At 41.8% G+C, this 17,752-nt stretch overlaps 1 protein-coding gene across 2 annotated transcripts in view; it reads right to left on the bottom strand.

The window, feature by feature from the left end:
* ABTB3 (ankyrin repeat and BTB domain containing 3) overlaps positions 1-17,752 on the bottom strand; it is a 219,755-nt gene that overhangs the window by 61,280 nt on the left and 140,723 nt on the right. For both annotated transcript variants that reach the window (XM_083462146.1, XM_083462147.1), the window contains exon 4: positions 3,863-4,015. In XM_083462146.1, coding sequence (XP_083318272.1) covers positions 3,863-4,015 — 153 coding nt within the window. The remainder of the gene's footprint in view (positions 1-3,862; positions 4,016-17,752) is intronic.

Here is a 17,752-nt window from a genome sequence, read left to right as displayed (position 1 = left end):
CTGGGTTGGTGTTTCCATACCTAATTATTGCAGCAGTCATAGCTGGAATCAGAGGATTATTCAAAATTTGGGATGAGGACAAGGGCGCTCAAGGAGAGAGGCATATGAAAAGGGTGCTGTATCTCATTAGATGGGTAACTCATTTTGTATTATTAGCTGGCTCTGAAAAGACCTCCTGCTTTCCTACTCTTTATAGCATCATTTAAGCTGGAAGCAGAACTAGCAGGAGGTAAAGCAGCAAATTTCCCTACTGCCCCAAAGTCAAGGCACATAGTGCCCAGTAGTGGCCATGTTATTTTGAAAATACCACAAGCACCTTCCTCTTCTTTGGCAATACCAAAACAGTAATGATACATGAAGGCTGCAATCGTGGGAGCAAGCCCCAACTGAACTTTCTTCTGAGGCCGTGGACGCAGGAGCAGAATCACCAAAACACAGTGCCCAAAACCTCCACCTCCCTGAGATGCTCCAGGATCTGATACTGTGCTTAACAGTATCAAAAGCCACTGAGTGATTGAGAAGAACGAGCAGAGACACACTCCCACCCCATCTCTCTCACGACAAATGTCATCAACCAGAATGACCAAGGCAGTTTCAGTGCCATGACCAGGCCTGAAGCCAGACTGAAATGGATCCTAGTACAGATCCTAGAACTTAATTCGTTACAGAGGTCCGTTCTTAACCTGAAACTGTTCTTAACCTGAGGTATCACTTTAGCTAATGGGGCCTCCTGCTGCCGCCATACCACCAGAGCATGATTTCTGTTCTCAACCTGAAGCAAAGTTCTTAACCTGAGGTACTATTTCTGGGTTAGAGGAGTCTTTAACCTGAAGCACCTGTAACCCGAGGTACCACTGTAATCAGTTTCCTCCAAGCATGCCTGAAGCCAGACCACCAATACCACATACTCACAACATCTTGCCCACAAAGGGAACATTTACCATTGGGCAATAGTCATTTAGCATTTCATGGTCCAGGGAGGTCTTCTTAAGGAGAAGCTCTGACAAGTTCTTTCCCATCACTTATCATCTGATTTTTGTAGCTGGAGATGCCAGGGACAGAACCTTCTTTATACAAACATGTGTTCTGCAAATGAGTTATAATCCAGCACCCTCTTTGCATCTGGTGGGCCACTATGAGAAAGAGGTTGCTGGGTTAGACGGACCTTTGAGGCAAAAAAACAACAAACCAGTTGGACTTGGGAGCTTTAAAGTGCACCTAGAAATGTGGCACAAAAGAAAGTTTGCATTGCATATATGTTTCTCTTGAGCAGACAGAGACAGGACTAACTTGCATCCTGCACTTCTAGAAAAATTTCTATGGGTTCTTGTTGTCCCTTATACCACAGCCTTATTGTCTTGCCCAAATCTACCTGAAGGGCAAATTCTGTTAAATACTGTTTAATACTATGTAAGATATGTGTATTTATGTGTGTATGTCTACACACATGAATATATATTTACCCTAAGTGTGTGTTTGTGCACATGTATATATATATATATATATAGAGAGAGAGAGAGAGAGAGAGTGTCATTTTTCATAGCTGATCTCTGTAATATTTTTTGCTTTGATGCTTCTAGCGATGGCCTGAAACACACTTGGTCTTATTACTTCTTAAATTGCTTTTGCCCCTATTCCTCAAATATTTGCTCTCTGATAACAGAAATCTGGCCTCTTGGCTATGTTGTGGCAATATATATATATATATACACAAATTTATCATGTCTTTATGTGAAAATGATAATGCTGTGTCACTGGCTCCTAGCGCTAATAAATCTTTGTTCTTTTCTTCTGCTGCAAGCTACTACTGGAGCTACAATTTACTTTACACATTATTGGGGGTGCTACCACTTTTTTGCAAGTTCATCCTACTACCCAACTACACCAGTGGGTGTGATACAGCTGCTGTGGGAAGAGAAGGCAAGATCCAATTCACTCAAATTCACATTTGAAGCAAAAGTGGAGAAAATGCTAAGTGATCCTTAATATTTGTTTAGCCCTAAGCACTTATTCAGAAGCAGCAAGTCTCAATATCAATTGCTGGGGAACAACAGTGGGAGAGTGCTCTTGCATTCATACCCTGTTTTGTGGGTTTACAATAGGCATCTGGTAGGCCAGTGTGATAAACAGGACGCTGGATTCAGGACTGGCCCAAGACACTGCAATGCCTGAGGCGAAGGACAACATGCCACCCCCATTTCACATAAAAGAAGCTGACAGAACTGCAAGTCCATTATTATTTTAACACTGGCACCCTCCTGAGGGCAGCAGCCTAGTTTAGGGGGCAGAGGCAGGCCGCTTCCCAACACCTTGCACCACGCCCTGCTTCCCTTCTCTTACCTGAGGCAGCCACCTCAGTCTATGCCTAATGATAGGGCTGGCCCTGAGGCTGGACTAGATAAGCCTTCAGTTTGATCAAACAGAGGTATGTTATTATGCTCAGTGAAATACACGTAAGTGTGTAATAAGCAGGGTAGCAAAAACCTGTCCATAACACAATCACACTCCTGTGGAAGACAGGACTGCCTGGCACCGTGCTCTGGTTCATGCGGTCACAAAGAGTCGGACACAACTAAACAACAACAACAACACAATCACCAGGGCAAAGTTAGAAAAATAAGAGGAAGGCATACAGAAACATGTCTATTCTCTTCCTTGGAGATTTAACATACAAAAAAGGGGCAACTCATTAATCTGGCTCATTAATAAGGGGCTTCTGATAAATTAATCAGTGATGTCATTTCCCCAAAAGCTACTACCATGCACAGTCTCTCGTGGTTCTAAACAATCTGAGATGCATAGACTTATTTTTGCATTGCAGCAAGTAACATCAGACCCTGCCAACACAGCGGCTGCTGTCTCAAGGGATATACGTATAATCCTTTCCACATATAAGAAGGTAGTCTTTTATAACTCACTGTGAAGCTGCTGAAAATAAATAATGATGATGATGATGATGATGATGATATGCACACATGGGTTTGAATCTACTGGTCTCTGAGGAATAGCCCAAGGACTGTCAGCTTCACCCTCCTCTGAAGCTACTAAGAAACTAGATGACGAATTTCTGCCTTTACAGGCTCATAATGCCAAAGCATAAGTCATTCCATATAAAAAGCGAATCTAAATAAAATCTCCCGCAATGAAGGATACATCAAAACCCAACACTTTTGTACCTTCACATACATGAGCACAATGGCAACAAGCTCTTTAAAAATACAAAATGTATGCATAACTTACATATTGACAGCGGCATTTGGAAATCACTAGCTGCAATACCGCTGCATACTTTTTCCTATTTTAAAAATATGCAATGCAACCTCTTAGCAACCTCTTTTCCAGAAACAGAAATTCAGCATGAAAAACAGAAATCTTACAGCAGGAGCTGGAAGTACTTCTCAGTGAAAAATATGCTATTTAAACCATGGCTGCTGCAAAGAAGGGGAAGATGCCTTTTAGATAACACCTCTGAATTTTGCAAAGGAACACAGCAAGACCGAGCTAATTAGGTGAGCACTTCACTCTCTCATTACGGAAACAGCATCTGATGGCTAAGAAGGGGAAATACAAACAGAATTCAAAAGAAAAGGCTTAGGGGGCTTGATCTAGCTATTTAAACATGCAGGCACATAAGCCTTGCAGATTCCAAAACTGGCTCAACGTCCATGTGAAGGAAATACAGGTTTTTTAAAAAAAAGCTAAATGGTAAGGGGACGGGGGAGATTAGAAAGCAACTTGCAAATCAGCAGATAGAATATGTAACTGAACCCTTGCTCGGCTTGTTAAACCACAGCAATCTCTTTAACGAATCACATTGAGGTTGGGGGTTTTTTGGGTTGGGTTTTTTTTTGCACAGACTTACTTTAACTGCCGAGGTTCACAGTCAACTCCTGGTAGCAATAGCCTGGCCGCTTGCCGTACATCATCACTGTCCAGGGAGAAACTGCGACGGTGCCCTGCGTGAGCCAGAGCTACTCTGATCCATTCCATCAGAGGTGGCAGCACAATGAACGGCCTACGAAGAACAAGACAAAGAAGCTATTTTTCCTCCCATTGCAGTATATTGTGTGCTGTGTAGAATATTTCTTACCTGCCCTTCAACGTTGTTACAATAATATAATCAAACAGTTATAAAAAAGGAAGTTAAACAGTTTACAATTATAAAAATAAGTGAAACAGTAAAAACCTTTCTAACCCAAACAGAACAGTATAGATTCAACAAAAGAAGTAGGTTTCACTGAACAAAACATCTTAAAAGCCAGGGTAATGATATCCATATCTATACTAGAGGCAATGAAAATTAGTGCAGAGAATTTGTAAGGAACTGTAATTGGAAGGGTTGAATTGGCTTCGCTAAGACAGCAAGTCCCCAAACTTTGCTCACAGGTCAGTGCTCTTTTCTAGAACATATACATTGCGGGGAGAGATTTGCACGCTTCTGTGTCAACCTGAGTCTTATTAAAACCTTCAGACCCACAATCACAATGAAAACGGCCACCAGATTTCTTTAAAATCACTATAAAGTACCTTTTTGCCAAAGCTCTATCTGCCCAACCCCAGATCAAAACAGAGTGAGAGGGAAGATCATTCACTCCCCCTTCTTGAATAAAAGGCAACAGAAGCTTTAAAAATGACATTATGAAATTTTAATTTCAAAACTAGTGTAATGCCAAACCTGGTCCAGAATATGATTGAACTTAAGTCTGCCCAATATTAAAAATACATTTAAATTACCAAGAAGGATGACCCTGTTACAGTTTTCATGAAAAACCAGTATGTTTCTTTTCAGGCTGCTATCAAGAGAATGTTTTTCAGGATGACAACCACTGATTTTGAGCAGGAAGATCCAGAAATGTAATGGGGTCTCTTACTGTAATTCTAACATTGTAGCATGCCCAGTGCCTTGCAGAAAGGTGAGCACTTCCGACTCTCATCATGAAAAGAGCACCTGATGCCTGTGTAGAAATCTACTGGGGAAATGAACATACAGGATAAATAATGCAGTTTGGGAAACCCAGTAGAAAGCTTGCTGTGTGCACACAAAACCATGCATACACCTGAATGGTCTCTCCCGTTATAGGTAGCAATGCAACTGAAGTTTGGAATTGGGGCGTTTGGAGAATTAACTTCATCAGTTTGAAATATCTGGGCTAACTATGAGCTGAGCCCAAACTTCTTACTCTATTTTCCTACCACTGCAGCTCTTGAAATTTATTTATTTTGTTTTTATTTATTTTATTGATTTCTTACATTTATATCTCATAAAAAGAGGCATATTTGATACCACTTTAGAACAATTCCACTCCACACTGCAATCCTTTGTTGTCATCTTTATTTTCAAGCAGTTGCAGTGCGAAAACCTCATAGATACAAGGAGAAAATAGGGTAGATTTCAAGAGTTATATATGATCACTGCAGCCATTCAAAATAATAAGAAACCTTTCAAGAAACTCCCATTCAACCCACCATGGCTTGTTCAAAACCATTCTCAGTCAATTCTGCTCATAATCACCAGCCTCACTCACCCTGAAGGATTCATTTTTTATTCAGATTCTCTGGTAGGCCCATCTTATTTTGAATTCTTAGTTTCTCAGCTCATCACAGCTCTTGGTCTATTCAATTTTTCCCCCTTTTTGTATGAAAGGTGTTCTGAACCTGGCTGGGTGCCCTATCCCAAAAGCCTCCCCTCATAATAATTACCCTTGCATACTTTAAACTGACTAGACCAGGTTTTGTTTTCTGAGCCAGCAAAGGAAGAGCGGAGCCAGGTGTAGATTTATCATTTCCCTACAAAAAAACATCACCAGGAGGTTGGGGAGAGTCACAGGTTGCCTCAGGCAATCTTCTTTGTAGTCTAGGCTAAAGGGTGCTCCTCTTGCCCCACATACACAAACCGAAGACAAAGATGCAGAGTTCTGGGGAAAGGTGTGCTCAGGTTTATGACACAATGTGTACAAAAATGATGACCTCACTAGGCTTCTTACAGGTATTGCTTGGTATAACATTTCGCAAAAGGAAAATGTGTGTAAGGACAAAGGGGGATTACCCCACACAGAAAGCAACTGCAGTTTTGGATGAGGTCCTGAACAAATATGACCTGAACTGGGAAGATGAGGATGGCAAAACAGCGGATTACACCAGTTGCTAGCAAGAAGTGTCACTATGATGGTCTTGGTGAGCCTTCACTTTGGTTCTTTGTCTCATCATTGTTTTCTAAATCTACATTGTTTTCTAAAGCTACATTGCTGAAAGGACCCTTTTTGCCACCAAGTGGCTAAGCTCCTGTGATGCTATGGGATGTTCATAAACATTCAATATGCTGCCCATCTTCAAAGTTTGAAAAATAGCCACCCCCACCCCCACACAAACCAAGGGTTGCCATCCTTTGGACTACCAAACACATTTTGAATTGTGAAAGAGTGCTGGAGGTGCCAGTCACAAAATGGCAGCCATGAAGAGGGTGAGGCATAAAACAAAATCAGAAGGACACCCCCCCTGCCGCAGTGGCTGGGGAAACCCAGTCAGATGGTTGGAGTACAAATATCATCATCATCTTCATGTTTACCATAAGAAGTCAGCTAGGTTCTGTTGGTCTTGATTATGGTGATCTCACGAATACACACAAACACTGCTGCTGCTGCTGCTGCTGCTGCTGCTGCTGTCTAATAACAGCAGGAAGAATTCCTCAAAACTAGGAAAAACATACAAGGTAACCCCACCACCCTCACATAAATCACTTAGAAGTTATCTGCACAGTTTGCCCCACAACTTTCTTTCTAGGAGGGCTACAGACTTACTGAAAAAGAAAAAAGCTCAAGTTTCTGGAGCACCTGCTCAGGGCATGATGGGAAGCATTCACAGGCACCTTAAACGATGCATGGCTTTTTTAAAAAATCTGCAAGATTATTTATCACCTGCTGAATGTCTATCACTACTCCATACTCACTATATATAGCTTTAGAGGCCTATAGGCAGCCCAAAAACCTGGCTACCAATCCAAAGTGGACTGACAGGGAAGTACTCTTCTGTCTTCCATGATTGCTCCATGAGCAACTTAATCTACATTGACAGTGGTGGTGGTCAGTGCTGGGAAGAGTGCCTTTAGGAATACAGTTTCTGATGGAGATATGATTTGGTCTACCACAGAGCCTCTGATTAGTATGTATGCTTCCAGCCAAAAAGACAGGCAGGACACGTTTGGTATGATATTTAAACCATGCAATCAAAGAAATGCATAAATGATAGATGAACAAGCAGCTAGAACAAGGCTTTGCCTTGGGGACAGAAGAGAGAAGTAAAGGGAGAAAGCGTAGACTCTCTAGGCACAAAAAGGAAGATATATAGATTTCAAGATATTGACATTTTATTCCAAGCGAAGCAACAATGATAAATAAATAAAGCTTTCAGTGCAATCCTATGCATGTCTGCTGGGACTTATTCACAGGTAAGAACACAGGATATCTCAGTGCAACGTCCAGTGTTGACAATGGAATTATTTCCCCAGGCGAAAGACCAAAGTCTATGCAAGTATCACAGGAGTCTTTTGGAAAGCATATCTGCTCCATGACATCAATGATAACGAGCAGGGCAACTGATTTCTCCATGCCTGTACCATATTGTGGTATTGTGGCCATCTCAAATTCTGGGGTAAGACTTCCTTGGGGGCACAAGACACCTGAAGGGAATACATGAAGGTCCAGAGCAGGATCCAGTCCTTAGGGAGATGGAGCATTCCTCCCTGTCAGGGTCCACTTTTACTTGGATTTCAAACTGGAGGAGGCATCCTTTGCTGAGGTAGAGCAGGATACTGAGGAGTCAGTGTCTACAGAGACAAGGCCAAAAGCTGATCCCTCAGATGACAGCACACACATCCTGAAGCTCCAATAGCATGGATCTCAATGCCCTGTGTCTAGGAAGAGGGTTAAACCTCTCTGTGAGGGGAATGAGGTGTTCAAACAACTCCCAACATCCTGAAGAAACTACAGTTCCCAGTATTCTTTGGGAGAAGCCATGACTGTCTAAAGTGATACGATACTGTTTAAAATGTATTGTGCATTTGTGGCCATGGTTAGGATAGCTATGCTGGCCATTTCTTTTTCTAGATTAAAAAGCCTCAAATATGGTACCCATTCATTTTGGGCAAGATTTTATAGGCACAATGTGAAGAAATACAATTGTTTTATCCACTGCAACCTCCTTTCAGACTTTGCCTCAAGTCTTCTGCTGGACTTGCTGCTGAGATGAAACTGTCAAACAGCTTCTCCGGGCTTTGGCTTCGGAAAATCAGTGTTAGCTCTCAGGAAAATCCTCTCTCTGCAGGCTTTGCATTTCCCTTCTTATGTGCTGGAGCACACAACATTGAGCCTTTTTATTTCTTCTTCTTTTTTAAGGGTCAGCAACAAAGCTATGCTCTGCCCATGCAACATGACTGATGCTCAACCATTAAGAAATTGTTGTTGTTTAGTCGTTTAGTCATGTCCGACTCTTCGTGACCAGGCACTATTGTCTTCAACTGCCTCCCGCAGTTTGGTCAAACTCATGCTGGTAGCTTCGAGAACACTGTCCAACCATCTCGTCCTCTGTCATCCCATTCTCCTTGTGCCCTCCATCTTTCCCAACATCAGGGTCTTTTAAGAAATAAAATTATGTAATTTTGCTCTGCGGTTTCTGAATCATGACTACCTTGAAGATGTGAAATTTGAACTGACCAAATTTCTCCTCTGTTCCTGCTGTCTATCCTGACTGATAGCAGCTCTCTAGGGTCTAGGGCATGGTTCTTTCACATCAGTTGTTACCTAAGCTCGTTTTAACTAGAGAGACCAGAACCTGAACTTGGGATGTTCTGCAAGCAGAGCATTTGCTCTGGGACTATGCTATGTTCCCTCTGCCCTTACAACAAAAGAACACCACTAAAACCACAGGAAGCAGCACAGCACAGCAGAGAATAAGCAGAATCAATAAAATCAACTAATTTAAATGAGATACGTTGATATACTGTTAGACCCAGGCAAATGAAAAGATATTCCCCTGGGGCCAGAAAGATACCAGCTTTGGCACTAGGCAAACCTTCCTAAGGGAGGGCATTCCACAAGCAACCCACCCAGAGCTTGATAAACCTCCTGTTTTTGCTGCCAATCTCGTATAACAAAAGCAGTGGGGTTGTCAAACAGTAGTGGGTGGCATGGTGGGATAATGGCACTTACCTGACCTCCTTCCAACTGAGTTGCTGCTGCATATCAGGGTGGATAAGGAGGGGTGAGGTGGTGGTGAGGTGCAAACACTCTGGCCGGTACACAGAGTGGCTTTCATTGGCACATTTGCACCATGCTGTCCCCACTGGCACCTCCCTCCTCTGTCCCAGAATACAATTGAGACTCAGTCAGAGGGAGGTATAGGGAAGCAGCACAGCCCCACCAAGCCATTGGCTTACTGGTTGTCAAACTTTGAATCCATGGCTGGTGGGTTGTGGTCTGACACATAGGTTGTGTGGGTCACAAATTGTGCAGGACTGAATTATATGTGAAATGTCTTGATTGGGTAGAATCAACATGGAGCACCAACAGGGATTTCTTTAAATGTTTGTGTAATCTTGTGAAGAAAATAAGGAAGGCAAAATTAAAGCGGTGCAGTAATTTGAAAGGCAGTAGGATAAAAATAAACTAGAGATCGCTGTCTGTGGGATAACACTGTAATCCGACACTGCATTAGCAGCATGCATTAATTGGTTTCTCTTCACTACACAACTGAACTTACAACCAGAAAAGTTTAGTTGCTCTAAATGATTGCATTTTAAAAAAATTATTTTTAAAGCACTTTACGTATTAATTAGGAGCTCTGTATAAAATAACCATGTATAATCTCTTAAAAAGCTAAACAATATAAACATTAAAAATGTAAGTACTGTAAACAAAATGCTAAGCTTCTAAAATATCTGTGAATGTATTTCTGTGAGTGGTTTTTAGGATGCATCCAAAATAGGAAAGGAGAGATGTTCATCCATTGAAAATCTGAAAGGCAGCCTGCCCCTGGCTGTGAACACCAAAGCATCAGTGAGTGCAGGACTAATACCAATCATGCAAGTGGCAAAGTGAAATCTCAATGATGGTGACACCTAAGAGGTCCCTCCATTTTTCTTTTCTCTCCCAGGCTCCAAAGTCCTGCCCTAATGGTACATAGTCACCACTAAAAAGCCACTGAAAATGGAAGGAGGGCAAAGGCTAGAGAGAGGAACACATCAAGATTTTCTCTTCTAGGTGACCATATAAAAATTCAGAAATTTGATGCTAATGGTTGCTAAAAGTCCCTACCACAAATTTTAGATGTGTTGAAAATGACATATTTCAAAAGCTGCAAGTTTCGCGTGTCGAGGTCCCCAAGGCCACCCCAATAACTGCAGTCATGTGTCATTTGAGTCTTATTCTCATCTGTCTTGAGAACTCATGGGTGCATGTGTTCACAAAAGCACAATATAATTTTTAAACAATTAAAGTAAATAAAACACAAACTTGTACCTCTTTTACCAGATACATGGTTTTGTAAAAATAAACCCAAACCCAAACATGCTCAATAGAGCACAAAAGGTGGCAAGTCCCAGGATCTGGAGTTTCTCCATACCTTCTTGTAGCTCAAATTTCAGAGCAAAAAAACGACCCAATTGGGCATATCCCACATAGCCATTCAGCGTGATATACAGTGTGTTCCACTCTCTGTTTCCTGACATCGTTAAGAGACTTGAAACCTCTTTCTTATTTTATGCCTTCTCAAGCAAATAATGAACCTGTAACGTTAAAGGGGGGGGGGAGTTGAAAAATAGAGTACTAAAGAAGGATGAAAAATGTGACCCCAATGTCTAATATGCTGCGGGGGTGGGGTATTGCATCTGGGGTTATACCTGTAATTTGTTTAGCAAGTCTGAGCCTGTAAGAATTAATCAGGTGTGTGCGTTTTTTGTTTATACTTATAAACTGCAAGATTTATAACATCCATGCACTTCCCTTATTCAACAAGCAAGGCATTAAAGCTACCCAAAAGGAAGAGCTGAAAGGCTGTGGGAAATGTTTGCCAACTGGAAAAAAAATAAACATTTCTCAGAAAAAAAGATTTACAGTCTCACACAGCATTTTTTTTAAAAAAACCTGACTGATAGGGGAAATAAAAAAAAGGTGACCATATGCCCTATTTTACAGGAGACACTCCTCTGTTTGAAGGCCTGTCTGCGGCAGGCCTGGTTTAAAGATAATGAACCCTAAGGAGGGGAAGCAGGGGCCTTTAAGTGGTCCATGAAAAGCTAGCACTTAGCCTGAAAACTGAGCAGGTACACAATGCACCAGATCACAAGCCTTTCCCACCGTGGTAAGATGCATTGTTTTCCGATTTGAATTGCAGGAATTATTTCTAGATTTGCACATAAACATATTAGCATATGATAAATTTCCAGCAAATTGCACCTGAGGGATTCCGGCCTCAGTAGGAAAAAAAAAGATTCTCAACTTCTGGTATATGTGAAAGTGGCAGATAGATGGTGAAAAGGCAGGAAGTGAAGTCGAGGATAACAGACTGGGAGAGGAGAGGAAAACTCCCAGATGAGAGCTGGGGGGTGGGGGGGTCCTGTCCATTTTCAGTGGGGGTCAGAAATAAGAGCTACCTATGGATAGACAGGGTCCGTATAGTAAAAGCTATGGTTTTCCCAGTAGTGATGTATGGAAGTGAGAGCTGGACCATAAAGAAGGCTGATCGCTGAAGAATTGATGCTTTTGAATTATGGTGCTGGAGGAGACTCTTGAGAGTCCCATGGACTGCAAGAAGATCAAACCTCTCCATTCTTAAGGATATCAGCCCTGAGTGCTCACTGGAAGGACAGATCATGAAGCTGAGGCTCCAATATTTTGGCCACCTCATGAGAAGAGAAGACTCCCTGGAAAAGACTCTGATGTTGGGAAAGATGAAGGGCACAAGGAGAAGGGGACGACAGAGGACGAGATGGTTGGATAGTGTTCTCGAAGCTACCAGCATAAGTTTGACCAAACTGTGGGAGGCAGTGGAAGACAGGAGTGCCTGGCGTGCTCTGGTCCATGGGGTCATGAAGAGTTGGACACGACTAAACAACTAAACAACAACAACATGGATAGACAGAATATTTTGTTGCTGTGCACTGTTTTTGTAACTTAGACACCCCACTGCTCCTCTCCTATTTTATGCCATTGCTATTATGAGAACATGTATCTTATTATGTTTCCTTATTATTATAGTAGTATTTATAGAACTGCTTTGATTTTTATGTTGTACAGATATTATGCCACCTGCGGAAATTTGTGTTCTGTGTTGTAAGCCACCCTGTGGTCTTTGCACAAAAGGGGTCATATCAATTTAATAAAGAAATAATTGTTTTGTTTTATAAGCATTTGTGCTTATGGAAATTTCCTATGTACAACAATAGTTATAACTACTGCAGACATGTGCTATGACACCTAGTCAGGAAACAACTGATAGGAGCCAGCAATATTAGTGATATATTCCCAGAGTTTTAAAACAAAAAAATAGGCCATACACAAAGCCCTCTGGTGGTTTATTGTTAATTTAATGTGTCTTCATTCCCACCGCCCCAACTCCATCTCCTGTTGCCCTTTTACTTCTTAACAGGTCCCACTATACATTGGCAGGAAAATACATATGCAAAATGAGACTACGCCTGCTATAACATTCAACAATATGAGACAAACACACACAAGTCAGACTGGAAATTAAAAGGCAGGGGAGGGAATGGGGATGGTGGACAGACTCAAATCATTTAAGGCTTCAAGGGAAAAAGAAAAGTTGGGGGGGGGGGACAGCAGAAATGGTATAATGAATTTTTCACCCTAAGGCCATAGGATGAACCCAAAAAAAAACAGCCCAAACATCAGAGAGGAATCCCAGTATGCTGCCAAATAAAATTAATGTGGATTCCAAGACAGTGGATTCCAAGACACTTTCAGTCAGAATAATAGGAAAAGAAAGTTGCTGTACAGCAAGTGTGGGGGCAATGATAAGGGTCGTGCCAATATAGTTGGCAGGCGAGGTGCCAGCAAGGAAAGGAAGCCCACACAAATTAGCAAGCAGAGACAATGTGCCAACCAGCTCTTGCAAGGAACCCCCAGCAATCAATGTAGCACCTCTACTGAGTTAGCACACTGAAGAAGGAGGAAGCATGCCACTGAATTTGATTTAGTCCTGCTGATCCTGTTGGGACTATAAAAAGTGGCTTCAGGTGTAAAGCAACAGTAGGCATTTAAAGATAAATGTAGGTAGGCCCAGAAAAGGAGGGCTGACTTATACATCTTGTTTAATATCCAGAAAACCCATAGAACATAATGCTCAGAAATAAACTATGTCAGTAGGGAACACCACAATGTGGGAGCAGTACAGAACAGGAGTGCTGCCACACTCACTTTCCTCACCCCAGCAGTGATACCATTTGCTCAAAAGGGCGGAGCAGCAAGACTGAGAAGACACTACCCCCACCTCCTGAAATGTGACTGTTATTTTTTTTTGGGGGGGGGTATATCAAATTTACAAGCACACACAGAATGGAGAGAAACAAAACCAATAGCAGACTTGAAAGGCTGAGAGGGTGAAGATTATTTGGAGGTAAACACTCCCAGATCCTTATGAACTTGTATGGATATTGAAAAATACAATGCTACAGCACCTCAGCAGTGATATTCTCTCTGGTATGGCCGAAGCGTAAAAACGGGTGTGGCTTTATTTTTAAGGACACATTTGGGAAGCCACAAAACCTTTTTGCATTACTTAAAGGAGGGAACCTGTTGAAGTGCTCAGCAAAATTGTTATTCTTCCTCTCCTTCCTCCTAAGGCTGACACATCTTGGAGGGCATTGAGGGGGCACAAAAGTCAGGGGAAAATATGTTTGTTTATTTTTTTGTTTTAAATGGATAAAATTGGGGTGATAAATTTTTGACATCACAGCAGAGGCCCTGTCAAAACTTTTTTTTTAATGACAAATTTGGAAGGAGAACTTGGGGAGCACAAACAATATGAGGGGTGCATGTGACAGATGGATTAGCCGTCCCTGCAATAGATTTTTGCTATTCATGCTCCACCATTTAAATAATCTGCACAACTGTGCTCTTATTTTTAAGATTCTGTCTGAGGGTGGAGGGTTGGTACAAGACATTTTGGTACCTAAGGTGAACCACAAAATGGCGCCCCCTCCCTGTCAGAGAATGAAGATCTATATCAGGAACAAGCAGGGAATAAAGATCTACTGTACATCGAGGTCTGTTGTTCCTGTCGATTCTGATGGCTGAGGCTGTCATCTCACTTTGCCTCATGGGTGGGCCGGCCCTGGGAAGAAGTGTGTCTGTTTATAAAGCAGTGTGTATAAAGCAGGGAAGCCACTTACAGTGACAACATCCAAGGACATCTCACTTTGAATTACAGAGGGTCAAATTTAGAAAGCCAAGATAAAACAGCCAGGGAATGAGAAACAATCTAACTCTTTCCATTATAAACAAAACAAAATGCAAATATGAGAGCAAAGTTAATAGAGAAAAACACCTGGAAGTCAGATAAGATAAAGCAAAATGCTTAGAAAAAAATGTGACTAAGAATAATTTCATTTTTCTTTCAAGCATCAGAGAGAGGGAGAGGGAGATTCACAAGGGGAAATGCTTCCAATAAATCACACACTAAAAAGGATGACTTACAATAGGGAATACCACCAGTATCCCTTTGGTGGAAATTAAAATACAAAAGAAAACTTTTGAAAGCCACATTAACCAATTGCTTTTGTGAGGCAGCATGAAAACTGGAACAGAAAAAGCAGATTACATAACTCAGTCCATGGAAAGATCTGGGCCTCTATAATATCCTTTGCGCTTGAGATTTCTGTTGCTAAACACCACAGCACATCTGATTAGGCAGCAGAAGGTATCTTTGTTCCTTCCAAAGCCAACCACAAGGTCCTGGCAACAATACAGAAAGCTTACTCTGGCCTTTACCACATTACCACAGTTCCTAAAGTGGTTTTCCAGGGAAAGAGAATTTGTCAAACAGGGCTTAAAAAGGAACAGACCTTTGTCTGATTTCAATACAGTCCAACTGCTTCAAGAATACTAACAATTTAATAAGTGCAGCAGCGTAACTAAATTAGGGGATGGGGCAGTTGTTGACAAATGTCAAAACTAGCCTGCATTTTATTACCTTTTATTATTTTTATTCCTTATTATTATTTTCATGCTATTTGAAATGTGCATAAGTGTAAAGGAATGAGAATAGACAAACTAAGATTCATTACTGAAAGCAGGGATGGGAAAATATAATATATACAACTAAACATGACCTTGTGTGAATCACCATTAATTCTCCTTGCCTGCTTGTCACGTTGTTCTATGCACCTGGCTATATATACCCTAAGTTCTGTTCCATTCTTTGTAAAGGTGCCAGTTTGCAACCAAGAAATGCTTCATAAATCTTGAAGAGGGCAAGGAGGTGGGGGAATCCAGCTGGGGCATCGTCTGCCCCACTCCTGCCCTATCTGCCGTGATAAAAAGCTGTATTTTTTCTGCTTGCTACTACAGATGAGGAAGGCCTGTGAAGGGACCAAGCAAAGGATGAAATGTGAAGGAGAGCAGCTCTGGGTGGCAACCGGGCAACTCTACTTCTTTCATCTAATTTTGTTTGCCCAATGTAGATTTTAAGTCCTTTTAGCCGTGGCTGTGCCACTTCCACATTCTGTATGGAAGAGGCAGGCAAAACGTAGCGTGGGATCTCTAGGTGATTTTCAGGAGATCCCCAAGGATTTCTTAACTCCCAATTGTTTAGTATTATCAACAACTTCCACTACCACCCCACTCCACCCAGATTAGGCTGTTGAAATGGAAACTTGGTGGGAGGGTGGGGACACAAGGAAAGAATGTACAAGAAAACAGTGAGCTCAGTTTTGGTACTGAAAACTATCAGTAATTCCTGTCCTAATATATACTCAGAGGCACCCTGCTCTTTATTTCTAAATCTGCCTTCCCTTTCTAAGCCACCGTTTTGCACTTGGTTGCAACTGGTGGACTTTGGGGGTCCTGAGAAAAACATAATAGATCCCTCAAGCTTGATGCCTGCCCATCCCTATTATTGTACAGCATATAAATTAATAACTACTGAATAAACAGTAGATCATATGAGCAGTATACTTAAATATATCAAAAGTCCTTTTCTTTTCTTTTCTTTTCTTTTCTTTTCTTTTCTTCTTTTCTTTTCTTCTTTTACAAATTTGAGAGCACTTGAACAGAGGACTCAGGTGAAACATGTCAAACTGACCTAACCCATAACCCAGGATTGCACAATTGTGACTCACCAAACCAAATGCAGCCCTTCAGCCATGTATGAAAGCCTGCAGCAAAAACAGAAGCTTAACTGAACCGCTAGGAAGTAGAACAGGAAGCTGCCTGTCAGATCATTGGCCCATCTAGTTCAGTATATACAACAATGATTGGCAGTGGCTCTCCAGGGTTTCGGGCAGGGGTTTCCCTCAGCTTACCTGGGACCTTTTGCAAGCAAAGCAGATGCTTTACCATAGAACTATAACCCTTCTCCCAAAGCAGTACCCAGCATAGTTGAGCAGCTACTGAAGCCCAGTAGTGTTTCAGGTGGTCCCTCCTGCTTAACTGTGTTACTTGCCTCAAATTTACTGTGTGAGAGCAGCAAGGAAGTGGGAAGCATTCTGACATTCCTACAACGCCCCAAAGTTATGCTATGTAGGGCAGGGATGATGAATCTGTAGACCTTCAGGTGTTATTGGACTCACATGAACACCAACCATGGCCAAAAAGTGGGAATTATGGGAACTGTAGTTCAGCAACATCTGTGATGTAGAGGTATTGTGGGGAAAAAATCAAGATGGCAGGTTGCTGCTGCAGATTTCTGCTGCTGTCACCCACCGTACTAAAAGCAAGCCCATTCTAGGGCCAGTCTGCAAAGAAGTGGGGGAGCTGAACTGGACTAGTGCCGCCCTCTAGATGACATGTAGCTGAGAGGCCCCTCATATATGGAGCCAGCCTTGTTGGTGGACTCAGTTTGGCTTCATGGGTGACAGGTTATGCAGCTCTCCCATAACAAAATATACTGACTTCTTGAGATACACTCAGCCACAGATCCCACAAGATGCTTTACTGCAAACAGCTGTTGTAGATCCAAAATCTATTCATGGACTACTGGAAGGCAACAGAAGCATTATTGACTTTTGGTCAACCCAGGTTATACCAGAATCCTCTGGCATGCGGATCTTTAACATCTCCCAAAAGATTTCCCCTTATTTCAAACAAATTTCTCAAGTTAGGACATTTTATTTCACACATTGTACGCATGTAACTCTTATCCTGGCCCATCTTTGGCCTTCTAAGTCTGGCTAAAACCAGAAAACTAGGGCTTAAATGATGAACATGTTTCAAAGTCACCTCTGAATGTCAACAGGCATTACTAGCAATGTAATAGACTCCACAACTTGTTCTTCACATACTGCGTATATTCTGCTCAGTCCCTGAGTCCCAAATTACAGTTGCTGAAGCCCATTAAATTTGTAAAAAAACACATTTAAAACCAAACCTGTTAAGCTACAAACAGAACCTCTAATTTTCCTTTCCAAAATCACAGGCACAGCCAAGAGACAAAAAGAGAACAAAGTTTGGGGGGTGGGGGGTGAAAGAGATCTCTCCAAAATAGACATCTGGAACCAATCTGCAGTATGTAGCCACTGGGTGTC

Source organism: Podarcis liolepis (genome assembly GCF_965112155.1).
Source record: "Podarcis liolepis genome assembly, chromosome: 10".
NCBI lineage: Eukaryota > Metazoa > Chordata > Lepidosauria > Squamata > Lacertidae > Podarcis > Podarcis liolepis.
This window is presented reverse-complemented; position numbering and strand designations above follow the sequence as displayed.